Here is a 12,702-nt window from a genome sequence, read left to right as displayed (position 1 = left end):
CATGAACCTCAGAACCTAGTGGTTACATCAGGTAAGTACTCCATAACATCCCTCCACCTTTAAATATGTACTACTTGGCCAGAAGTCAAACATTAATAGATTCACCATTGTTCAAAAAAATTGAGATACAGTACCAAGTAGTAAACACATAAGTAAACCATTAACAATTGTGTTCCCACCTTTGAACCTCTATTACTGAATAAACCCTATAACATGGTTATATATAACTGATACATAATTGTCTTTCTTGTGGGCTTTAAGACTCTCTTGCTCCCTAAACAAGATAAAGTCTACATTCTTGCATCTCCTTTACAAACTCCTTCAAGTACGCTGGTGCTTTTCTTTGCTTTGGGAGTATCGCAACTCCACTCCTATGAACCCCCAGGTCCCCTGATTCCATGGCCTGGCCTGGTTTCTTCAGCCACAGGAAGATGTGTGTTGTCTGGGTTTCCAAAACCATTGGCATGCGGACAGAAGCATGGAACACGTTGAAGCCTTAACCCTCCATAAAGCTAGCTCGCTAACCTATATAACTAATATAAAACCTACTCCTTAAAAAATTAAATTAAAATAATGTGTGCATAATATCACTTCAGAGTACATCTGATCCATTCATTTTTTCTTCACTCATCAGTAGACCACTGTGTCCACATAAAATGCCAGAACATGGATTTCTCTCTGCAATGGCTATGACTGTCTGTATGCTGATGACCTGTGGTATGTTTTTAAAAGCATCACCAGTAACAGAAAATGAATACAGTCTGAAGTAACCAACAAAGTGGGAAAGTAACAAGGTTTTCTTTTATTTCCTCAGATGCAAGTGTGTGGCTTTCAGCACCAGCTACTGTACATTTGGAGCAGGACAGTTCCACAAATGTCACCATAGTTTCAAGGTAATAGTTAGCAAGCACATTATATGTATTTATTTTAATATAGCTTGATTGGGCACTTGTTAATATTGTTGTTATCACCACTGTAAATATGATTTTTTTCCCCCCTGTACAGTGCACCACTGAATGTGACAGTAGTCATAGGCTTTAACATCACCTATGCTTCTACAAATGACAGGATTGTTGAACTGCCAGAAGGGGTAGGTTTATCAAAGTAACCTTTCACTGACAGCAATAGTGAGACTGTTGTTTTGTTATGTGTAAATTGAAGCAAAGTTTGGTTATGCTCTGTTTGGATGTTAAAGCCCCAGTGTTGGATGGTAATGGATTACATGTAACCTGGATTACGTAATCAGATTCCAAAAATGAAGTACTCGGAGTAAGTTACATTTGAATACATTAGTAATTAGATAGTTACTTTTTAAAGATTACTTGATTACATTTTAATTAGGTGTGGTAAAAGTATTCTAATTAATTATTGTAATTTGGTGTGATAAACCCCACCCCCCTTTGTTCATGTAGTCCTCCCAGTTAGTCCTCCAACTGCAGAAAATGCAGATAAACACCCACACCCCTCCCTTGGGAGGACTTTTCAACCATCAAAACCCATTAGTCCTCCAGCTTGCCTTTCAGATGCCATTGCATACTGGGATATCTTGTCTGCTAGAACTGAGTTGGTGAGGATGAGAGCAATTGCACTTTGAACATATTATTGATGCTACCTTTGACATAAAACAACAGGGAGAGCACCTGTGGGTTGTCACAGAATATAATGCTGACAGAATGCTGAAAGGACGTACAGAAAAAAGATTGGCAGAGAATGAGAATTTGCTGCTTTTTACCACTTAAGTAATGCTTTAATTTGAATGATTATTGATTTATTTATTTTTCATACATTCTATAAATATATTGTGCACTGCATATTTGAACACTAAATGAACTTACTGATAGATTAAGCAAATCTAACCATATAACCACGCTCTGGATAAGAGCATCTGCCAAATGTCAATAATAATATAAAGCACCGACTCCATTTTCTAAAAGAGGATTGTATACAAAACTGAACATTTTGGTTTCCAAAAGCATAATGTTCTATTGAACAAGTATTTGGTTAAGTATTTGGTTAATCTTGGCGAGTGATACCTCGTGTAGCTCTCAATCTGTAATGTAGTATCATGTGATGAAATCAAAATGTTAATTTGCTGTAGGATTTGTTATAACATTCATATTATTATACACATAAGTACCTGGGACAAATAGGCCAGTGCTATGTCATAATCAGTGCAGTAATAATACAAAAGTAATGAGATTAGATTCGGCTACATGTTTAAACAATCTAAAAAAAGACATTACTAATTACGTTTTCAGTCGTGTAATTTGTAATGAGTACCAGATTTAACGCTGAACATGCTAACACTTATTATACAATGGATAGGTCCGGTCAATTGTCTCTATCAGTCAGTTTGCATTCCAACCGTGCCAATATCCATGATATAAGCAGGGCGAAATGGAATGTAACACATCTTTTAATATTACCCGAATTGAACGTAACATTATACCAAAGCCTACCAAATTAAAACAAAATGAGTGATTTGACCTTCCTTGGGATTTGGAAAGGAGTACGAACAAAAGAAAATACAACTGAGGCAACATCCACTTTGCATCGTGCCTAAGCACCCTGCTAGCTATGCCAATATCCACGATATACCACTGGTTTGAGTTTCATAATGCTTAAATGCCACATATTGTGTTTCACAGGTACGGTTGCCTGCAGAAACCACGTCCTGTACGTTTGAAGTTCATGCAGACCGTGTGGGCCAGGTGACAACATATCTGTACAGCAACAGCACTGTTGTGAAAAGGTGAAGAACAGGACACTGACCACGCTCAAATGAATGAAGGACTCTGCATTAGCCCACAGATATTACTATGTATGAAATAAAAAACCTAAAGTAATGTTTTCTAGTGAAATGCGATTGGCTGCAAGACTTATACACTCATGACATGTCCTAACATCACATACCATGGAAAGTGATGTAAACTTAATGGCCCTGCTCCCTGTGTCTTTTAGCCAGAAAACCAGGATCCGTTTCATGGTTGTCAGGAGCAATGTGCTTGAGACAGTCGACCAAGTGTTTGGCTGGATTTACTTTCTGGTGTGGTCGCTTTCCTTCTACCCTCAGGCCTATGAAAACTGGAAAAGAAAAAGGTAATTCATGATTCAGCAGTTGGCGACACGGATGGTGCAGTGGGTAGCACTGCCGCCTCACAGCAAGGAGGTCCTGGGTTCGAATCCCCATCGTCCGGGGCCTCTCTGTGCGGCGTTTGCATGTTCTCCCCGTGTCTGCGTGGGTTTCCTCCGGGTACTCCGGTTTCCCGTAGGTATGAGTGTGTGAGTGAATGGTGTGTATGCCCTGCGATGGACTGGCGACCTGTCCAGGGTGTATTCCTACCTTTCGCCCAATGTATGCTGGGATAGGCTCCAGCCACCCTGCGACCCTGTTCAGGATAAGCGGGTTAGGATAATGGATGGATGGATGGATGGATGGATGATTCAGCAGTTTAGTGAGAGGGTGCGTAAAGAAAAACACGAAATTCTGCATTATTATGCTACCGCAAAATACATTACAAAATACATTTTATTGGACTGAAATGCAATGAAAGCAACATAGCTCTAAATGACATGGAGGAAATGTATCATTACTGTTTAAACCTTACTGAACCTTTCTCTTAGCGTGGTCGGGCTGAACTTTGATTTCCTGGCCCTCAACATCACTGGATTCTTTGCCTACAGTGTCTTCAATGTGGGCCTCTTCTGGGTACCCTACTTGATGGTAAGTTAAGACCAAGATTACAATAAGCAGGTTGTTGCATTTATGTGGATTTCAATGCATTACCTCTGGGGCAGGTTATGCAAGTCATATCATGGTTGGGTGAGTACCCTTTGACTGACAATAAACTGCAGAAACAAATTTACATTCATTGTCAGAAATGTCAGTTAGAACCTTATAATTCTAAGGTCTCACAATGGTGACAATGAGTTGACCTCCCATGGTGATAATGCCTACAGTCGGCAGAGGCTCAGAGACCTGAAGGTAAATAGTAAATGGTTGGAATTTATATAGCGCCCTTATGAAAAGCGCTGTACAATTGATGCTTCTCATTCACCTATTCATACACACACTCACACACCAATGGCGATTGGCTGTCATGCAAGGCACCAACAAGCTTGTCAACAAGAGCATTTGGGAGTTAGGTGTCTATCTCAGGGACACTTCGACACACCCAGAGAGGAATCGAACCGGCAACCCTCCGACTGGATGACTGGAGCCAATGTCAACCCAGGGTAGTTTCGTCTTTTACCTGATTACATCAGCACTCTGCCCTCCTCTATACTGACAGAACAGCATAGAGGGAAAGAGTGGACAGGACAAAGGCAGAAGGCTGAAGTGAAGGCTACCTCTGAATGACCAGCATAACTTCAGCATTTCTGAAGTTAGATACATTGTTGAGCCAAAACATTATGACCATTCACAGATGAAGCGAATAACGTTGATTATCTTGTAAAAACAGGGCATGTCGAGGTCTGCGATATATTAGATTGCAAGTGAACCGTTGGTTCTCGTAGTCAGGATAAATGGGCAGGCGTAAAGACCTAGTAACTATGACAAGGGCCAAATCATAATGGCCCGATGATTAGGTTGGGGCAACTCAAGACCGGTCAGGGTACTCATGCTAACACCCGTCCACCATCGAAAGTGCCTGCAATGGGCATGCGAGAGCCAGGTACTGGACCTGGAGCAGTGGAAGATGGTTGCCTGGTCCAATGAGTCCCGTTTCCTTTTTATTTTTTTATAGTTTTATTTTAGAATTTTTTCCCTCTTTCTCCCAATTTGGTAGCCAGTTGTACCCCGTCTGATTCAATTAGAGCTGGTATTGGATACACCGCCCACACCCCGTCCCTCGGCGGCCCGAAGGAGAGCGACATGCCTTCTTCAAGCCGTCTCATCTCATGCTCATCTTCCGTGATTCTAAGGCGCTCGAGGTGCTTTTTGTTGCGCGGGGATCTACTAGCCCTGCCAAGTCCCTCCCTCTGGAGCAGCGAGCCAATTATGCTGCTCCACGTGAGCCGGCCAATCGAGCCCCGGTCCCCGGTGTGCAGCTGCAGTGAGCTGCAGCCGCAAGTCCGCTGCACCTTGGTCTGTTGCGCCACGGCGCCCCCCCCACATCCTGTTTCCTTTTAGGGGTGACACGGCTCAGGCATTAAGAGCACGGGGACGGCCTGTAGCGTAGCGGTTAAGGTAAATGACTGGGACACGCAAGGTCGGTGGTTCTAATCCTGGTGTAGCCACAATAAAATCCGTACAGCCGTTGGGCCCTTGAGCAAGGCCCTTAACCCTGCATTGCTCCAGGGGAGGCTTGTCTTCTGCTTAGTCTAATCAATGTCGCTCTGGATAAGAGCGTCTGCCAAATGCCAATAATGTATTGTAATAATGTAAGAGCAGTCGTCTGGCAGTCCCCTGCCTGGGCTGTGTCGAAGTGTCCCTGAGCAAGACACCTAACCCCCAAATGCTCCTGACGAGCTGGTCAGTGCCTTGCATGGCAGCCAATCGCCTTCGGTGTGTGAGTGTGTGTATGAATGGGTGAATGAGAAGCATCAATTGTACTGCGCTTTGGATAAAGGCGCTATATAAATGCCAACCATTTACCATTTTACATCATGTGGACGGTCAGGTCATATACGGGTTCATCGATAACCTGGGGAAGATAATGGCCAACACGGTGGCAGCACAGTGGGCTGTGGGTTGCCTCACAGCAAGAAGGTCCTGGGTTTGAGCCCCGCCCAGGCCTTTCTGTGTGGCGTTTGCATGTTCTCCGGTTTCGTCCCACAGTCCAAAGACATGCAGGTTAGGTAAATTTCCATCAGAGTCAAAATTGCCCCTTGATGTACTCCTGCTATTGGCTTTGACCAAGGCACTGGCCTCAGAACTGGAGTTGGTCCCCTGGCACCAAACTGTGGCTGCCCACTGCTCCTAAGTAACTGGGATGGATTAAATGCAGAGGACACATTTCATTGCCTTAGAAGGCAATGGCAATAAAATTTTATCTAATCTAATCTAATCTAATCTAAGAGATGGAATCAGGATACACTGTGGGAAGAAGACAAGGCGGTGGAGGGAGGTTGATGCTCTGGACAATGTTCTGCTGGAAAACCCTAGGTTCGGGCATTCCTGCCGTCAATTTCACACGTGCCTCCTATCTAAATATCGTTGCAGACCAGGTACACCCCTTCATGGCAACGGTATTCCCCGATGACAGTGGCCTCTGTCAGCAGGATTATACACCCTGCCACACTGCACAAATCGTTTGATAAAGGTTAGAGGAACATGACGAAGAGTTCAAGGTGTTGCCCTGGCCTCCATATTCCCAAGATCGTTCAATCGAGATGTGCTGGAACAACAAGTCCGATCCATGGCGGATCCACCTCACAACTCACAAGATTTATAGGATCTTCTGCTAACGTCTTGGTGCCACAGGGCACCTACACAGGTCTTGTAAAGTCCATGCCTTGGTGGGTCAGAGCTGGTTTTGTGCATATTAGGCATGTTTCAGTCTGTATTTTGTTTAGCGTTAGCAGCTGAGATGGGGACTCGAGTCAGCGACTCGGACTCGAGTCACACTTAAGTCGCAGATATACGGACTCAACTCGGACTCTTCCAAATATGACTTGACTCGACTTGGACTCGTCAATGACTCATGAACAATAAGAGTCTGCCAAATTCCATAGTGAACAATGTCACAATCAATCAATATTTTTCAGTGATTTATATGAAAAATAATATTTGGTTAAAAAACACCCAACGTCGTTTTATGCACCAAACCGTGTGTTTTTCAGTTGCAACCATAGCAACACCCTACGCTGTATTTCTTGCTGCATAGCTAATGTTACAGTTCGCATGTTGTGGCCTTTGGGTTTCAAGAATTCAGGCGCATTAAGCCAAACAAAATGATTGCAACTTGCAAAATTTGCAGCATTAAAATAAAAGCAACCACGTTAATTTTAACCAGACAATTTGTTCGCATCACGGAAGCGCAAAACTTCTTTGTTGACTGTCAAGTTGAAGCGACGTTGGCTTTCAAATGTCAACGTAGATCACAGAAGCAGCTGCGTTTTCAGTAAAACAGTCATCTAATGGGGTCTGGAGCATGAGGGTTGCACAATTTTTTTTTAACTCGATATGCAAGCAGGACACCGAGTTTTGAATGCATTATGTTATTGACATTATGTAGCAGTTGTAGCTTGTTTATAATAGGCGTTGGCATTAAAAGCTGTATAGCCCGAGTTTGGCATGCACTGTAGTTGCATGCGTTTTTGAGATGAATTATTTGAGATAATTTCACTATGCATTGGTTAATGGCATCCCTTCGGATTCTAGCTAGCTTTTCCGATAGCATAATGCAGATGTAGTCACAAAATCATAGCTCCTGATTTCTTTCATAAAAAATATCAATAACTCATTTTTGGAACGAGGAATGATAAACACTTAACTTTCATTTAAAGTTTTAAAGGTAAGATAAAACCAAAATTAAACACTGTAATTCCATTTACAAATGAAGTTATAATTATTTTTATTACATCGCAGATGCAGATTAAGTCTAGTCCTATCTTAAATTCAATTGGAGATTCTCCATATGAAGCTGCATTTAGTCCAGGATTGAGCTTAATCTGTGTCCATGTAGCAGGCCCCTAGTTTGGTATTAACCTGCATCTTATATTATATATATAATACTGTTTCTTCAGTTGCAGTATACAAAATTGAATCTACTCTTCTGATTTCTATATCTTCAACTAGCATAGGAATTGTGATGAATTTCTATAGCCATACATACACATTACATTACATTACATTACATTAATACACCATTCTGGAGACTTGAGACTTGCCTAAGACTCTAGCTCAGAGACTTGAGACTTGACTCGGACTTGCATTTGATGGCTTGTGAACATGTCAGGTTGGCAGTCAACTATATATCAATGTGCACCAGTCACATCTTCTGGTCAACTGGGGGGCTGCAGTTTGCTTGCACAAGCTACAGATGAAGTGTCCTGTTCTGACATGTCTGTCTGTGTGATCTTAACTGGTGGACTGTGGAGAGAAAACACCAGTGGCCGACACTAGCATTACCAGCATCGAGCCAGTATTACCAGGATCAAACTTCCCTCCTCTCAACCTTATTTTTTATTCAATTAATTTTTCTTGAATATGTGGATAACACACGCACAGCCTCGTCCTCCACATCTCTTATGTTAGAGAAAATGAATTGTAAAATCTATTTTGAATTGTGAATTTGGTGAGAAAAAAGCCAGTGTCGGCTCACATGCCTCATGCCACCGGTTATGCCGAAAACCACAACAAAAATGGAACTAACATCGCCTGTTAAAGTTTTGCTAATATGTGCATGTTATATGTTGTGAGGGAGACCCATGAAGTTCAGACTATCTAAATCAGAGGCCTGTGACTCTGGAAGGGTACTGAAACCCGGTACCACTATGGCACTGGTGCCCATATAACCGGTACCTACCGGACTAATCACAACTCAGAGTTCATGCCTCATTTCAGTGCCGTGCCAAGGGGCCAGCTTTCAAACTATGAGTTTTGTTGATTGACATGAAGTTGCCCCCCTAGCGATACCTATATATTTGCTCAAAAAGCCTATTTTTCCATTGGACTCCATTCATGCACACGCTGTATGCTGCCGGGTTAAACTGAACACCACGAAAAGGCCAATGAGTACAAGCTGAATTGACTGGGCTTGGTGAACTGTGTGAAAATACAGTTAACATGCAGCCACCAGTATCCCATCTGGGATTTCAAGGTCCAGTACCTAGGCTCTTATTAGGGACTGATTCCCTGAACTGACATTGCCTGTTAAAGTTTTATTAATATGTGCATGCTTTGTATCATCAGGAGGAGTTCTTGAAGGTCAATCCCAATGGTGTAAACCCAGTTGATGCCAATGATGTATTTTTTAGCCTCCATGCTTTAGCCCTGACTCTACTGTATACGTGTCAGTGTTGTATGTATGAGGTGAGTAATCTGGATTGTCTTTTATATCAACAAGTAGTAGTATTTACAATTATACACACCATACCAGTAATTGTTACTTTTTCCCCCTCAAAGCCATTTCAATGGTTAACAAAAATGAAATGTGTTTCGATGAATCACACAGTCAAGTTTATTGTGATGGCTGTATTGATGACAAACTTGAAAAAAAGGACCATTCAAAGTAAAAAAATCTTTTGTAAAAACACAGAGGGGATGACTGCTTTCTTAAATGTATGTTTTAGAGAGGGGGTCAGAAGGTGTCCAAGATTGGCATAGCCTTACTGGTGATTGCCTGGACATTTGCGTTGGTGACCCTTTTCGTTGCTGTGGCCAGTAAGATCACCTGGCTGGACTACATTTATTACTTTTCCTACGTCAAGTTAGCGATCACCCTGATCAAGTACATCCCTCAGGTAAGAACTCAACCAGGACATATATTTTTTTAATCAATGAATTTCTGACAATGCTAGTTGACAATGTACAGTGTGCAGAGAGCTGCCAGTGCAGGGAACAACTTGCCCGTCCATGTAGGATAGCCAAAGACGCGTAGAGTATTGAAATTCAGGCTTTATCCAGTGCTGCATGCTCTGTATAGTCGGATAATGGATAGTTTGTGTGAGCCCGTGTGTTTTCGTCATTGTGTATTCTAATGCTCCTTAAGTCACCAGGTGGACATGCACAAATAGCAATCCTCACTTATTTTCCTGGTTTCGCTTCAAGGTGGAGTGCCTTGATCAGAACTATAGTGTTGACACAATATTCGCCCTCGTCCTTATCTTTGTTGTACAGGTAGCAGTTGAAATTGTACTTCCCTCTAGGGTCTTTCAGCGAACTTATCCCTGGTTATGGGTATGCACTTTGTTGTACGTCGCTCTGGATAAGAGCGTCTGCCAAATGCCAATAATGTAATGTAAAAGAACTAAAAAAAAATAAACATGTGGGATTTACACTTGTAATACACATCTTTTGCCTTTATTGTCCTGGTCACAGCTTACATGAACAATTATATAATGTGTTCTCTAGGTAAGGAGTAGGGCGGCCTGTAGCGTAGTGGTTAAGGTAAATGATCCGCACAGCCGTTGGGCCCTTAACCCTGCATTGCTCCAGGGGAGGATTGTCTCCTGCTTAGTCAAATCAACTGTACGTTGCTCTGGATAAGAGCGTCTGCCAAATGCCAATAATATAATGTAATGTAATGCAATTCATTATAGTACATTTGAGTTAATGACATGGCCTCATTTTAACCCCAGGCTTACATGAACTACAAGAGACAAAGTACAGAGGGGTGGAGCATTGGCAATGTGATTCCTGATTTCATTGGTGGCGTATTTAGCATCATGCAGATGTTTGTACAATCACACAACAATGGTAAGGCTTTATGCATAACTTTTTATATATTTCAGTAATCCAGTGAAATCTCATTTTGGTAGGAATATAGGCTGCAGTTAATGTTTTAGCCAAGGAAAAACTACTACATGCCACATGGAATGAAATAAATATGAGAGGTCTTTGTAGATACTTGTATCTGGGCCTGTTTATTTTGTAATGTGTTCATTTGTTTATCTTGTAGATGAGTGGATGCTGATTTTCGGAGACCCCACAAAGTTTGGAATAGGTCTATTCTCCATATGTTTTGATGTGTTGTTTTTTATTCAACACTATTGTTTGTATCGACGACCGCACATTCCTGAATCAAAGGCTGAGGTCATAGAGGCGGGAACTGATGCACCTACAATACTGTGGGTTTCAAAACTGTAAAATGTATAATCTTCCAAATAATTTTCTGAGCTTCTTTAACATAAAAATAAGGAATGTGTGAACGCTTATGCTATCAACATTTTTTTTCTCTCTTCTCCATCATCATATTCGCTTAGCTTTGAGCTAGGCTATTGAAAAAAATAGGTTAGGTTCACTGGCAGTTGGCCAACATTGAAAGAAAACAAAAGAAAGAGGCTGAACACAAATTGTAGGACAGTTAAGGTTGTGCTTGAATTTGCAAGCTAATTACTATCGTTTCCCAAGCCTGTGAGGCTACCAAAATCGGGTACCACTATGGCACTGATACCCATACGACCGGTACCTACCAGACTAAATCACAACGACGCAGCAATGGCCCAGCTGTCGATCTACTGGTTTTGTTGATTTATATGAAGTTGCCCCCCTAATGACTTGTATTTTCACTCAAAATTTTCACTTTGATGGGCTGAAGCTGACAGGAAGGTGACAGTAACGTAAATAACCACATTGCAGTGGTAGGCAGAGGAGTATCTGAACACACAACGAGTCATTCCTCCTACAGCAACAGAAGACAAATAAGTCTAAAAAATAAGTCTTATAAATACCTAATAAAGTGATCTCTGAGTGTACATCATCTGACGTGGGAAATTATTTTACAGACAGCAGATTTTACTTGGATCTGTAAGGAACACAAATTTAAAGCACCTGGATGATATGAAGAGCTGTATAGTGAAGAAAAACACTAAAAACTAATTTTATTTGTATTTTGACCGCATTGGTACCATTGACTTACATCGATGTCAACAGGAAGAATATCATACTGTACTGTATTGTTTTCACATATACTGCATCTTGGAGCCACTCCAACTACTCCCAACTCCTAGGTTGGGAACCATGGATCTGAACTGAAACAAACTGTTTTCTTTCTATGCACCCTGTGGCACAGTGATGGTGCAGTAAGGAGGTCCTGGGTTCGAATCCCAGTCAGCCGGGGCCTCTCTGTGTGAAGTTTGCATGTTACATTACATTACATTGACATTAATGGCATTTGGCAGATGCTCTTATCCAGAGCGACGTACAGTTCATTACACTAAGCAGGAGACAATCCTCCCCTGGAGCAATGCACGGTTAAGGGCCTTGCTCAAGGGCCCAACGGCTGTGCGGATCTTATTGTTGCCACACCGGGATTTGAACCACCGACCTTGTTCTTGTGGGTTTCCTCCAGGTCTTCCGGTTTCCTCCCACAGTCCAAAAACATGCAGGTTAGAATGGTTGGAGAGTCTAAATTGCCCGTGGGTATGAGTGTGTGAGTGAATGATGTGTGTGCCCTGCAATGGACTGGCGGCCTGTCCAGGGTGTATTCCTGCCTTTCGCCCATTGTATGCTGGGATAGGCTCCAGCCCCCCTGCGACCCTGTTCAGGATAAGCGGGTTAAGATGATGGATGGATGGATGGGTTTTTATTCATTCGGTGCTAATCAGACCAATTATCTTTCAGTACTCTTCCAAAGAACAACACTGAAGCAACACATTTTGTGAGATTATGCACATGCAAGAAAAAGAGGGCTGATATCAAATATTTATGATCAAAATCATTAAAGGCCTATTTTTTAAAAGACAAAAGAAAAATGATTTGTGATACTACAGAAAAATTGTCTTGATTACTTTTTGTTTAAATTTAAACATCAGCGTATTGTTGTGGTTTGAGGGTGTTTGTTGCTGCAATTCTTCTTTTGACCATTAGATGTCCGAAATTACCTTTAAGCCATGTTTATATTATACTTCACAAGCCAATACCTATTTGTTATAATCAATATTATGCAGTATGAAATTTGTTTTATGCAACAGACTCATGCGTTCTTCGATATTTCCTTTTAACAACATTGTGGTGTATTCTCCTGAAGGGAACAGTCGGAGCTGGGGCTTTACACATCAAAAGCAAAAAGCAGTTCTGTAGACAGTCAGAGG

At 41.8% G+C, this 12,702-nt stretch overlaps 1 protein-coding gene across 1 annotated transcript; it reads left to right on the top strand.

Moving 5' to 3' along the window:
- Nucleotides 1-656: 656 nt before the first annotated feature.
- On the top strand, nt 657-10,756 carry LOC133126001 (cystinosin-like). The gene is made up of 10 exons (XM_061237784.1): nt 657-717; nt 815-893; nt 1,006-1,090; nt 2,649-2,752; nt 2,962-3,099; nt 3,625-3,724; nt 8,861-8,980; nt 9,241-9,411; nt 10,249-10,366; nt 10,569-10,756. The coding sequence occupies exons 1-10, from the start codon at nt 657-659 to the stop codon at nt 10,754-10,756; spliced, it is 1,164 nt and encodes a 387-aa protein (XP_061093768.1).
- Nucleotides 10,757-12,702: the final 1,946 nt, after the last annotated feature.

This window comes from Conger conger, chromosome 4 (assembly GCF_963514075.1).
Source record: "Conger conger chromosome 4, fConCon1.1, whole genome shotgun sequence".
In the NCBI taxonomy this organism is placed as follows: Eukaryota; Metazoa; Chordata; class Actinopteri; order Anguilliformes; family Congridae; genus Conger; species Conger conger.
The sequence above is the reverse complement of the archived record's forward strand: the minus strand, read 5'-3'. Positions and strand labels throughout refer to the sequence as shown.

Coding starts and splice junctions, on each gene's coding strand:
- LOC133126001 (XM_061237784.1), top strand. CDS start 657: ATGCCAGAACATGGATTTCTCTCTGCAATGGCTATGACTGTCTGTATG. Junction 718..814: donor CTGTATGCTGATGACCTGTG/GTATGTTTTTAA, acceptor TTATTTCCTCAG/ATGCAAGTGTGTGGCTTTCA. Junction 8,981..9,240: donor GTCAGTGTTGTATGTATGAG/GTGAGTAATCTG, acceptor TGTATGTTTTAG/AGAGGGGGTCAGAAGGTGTC.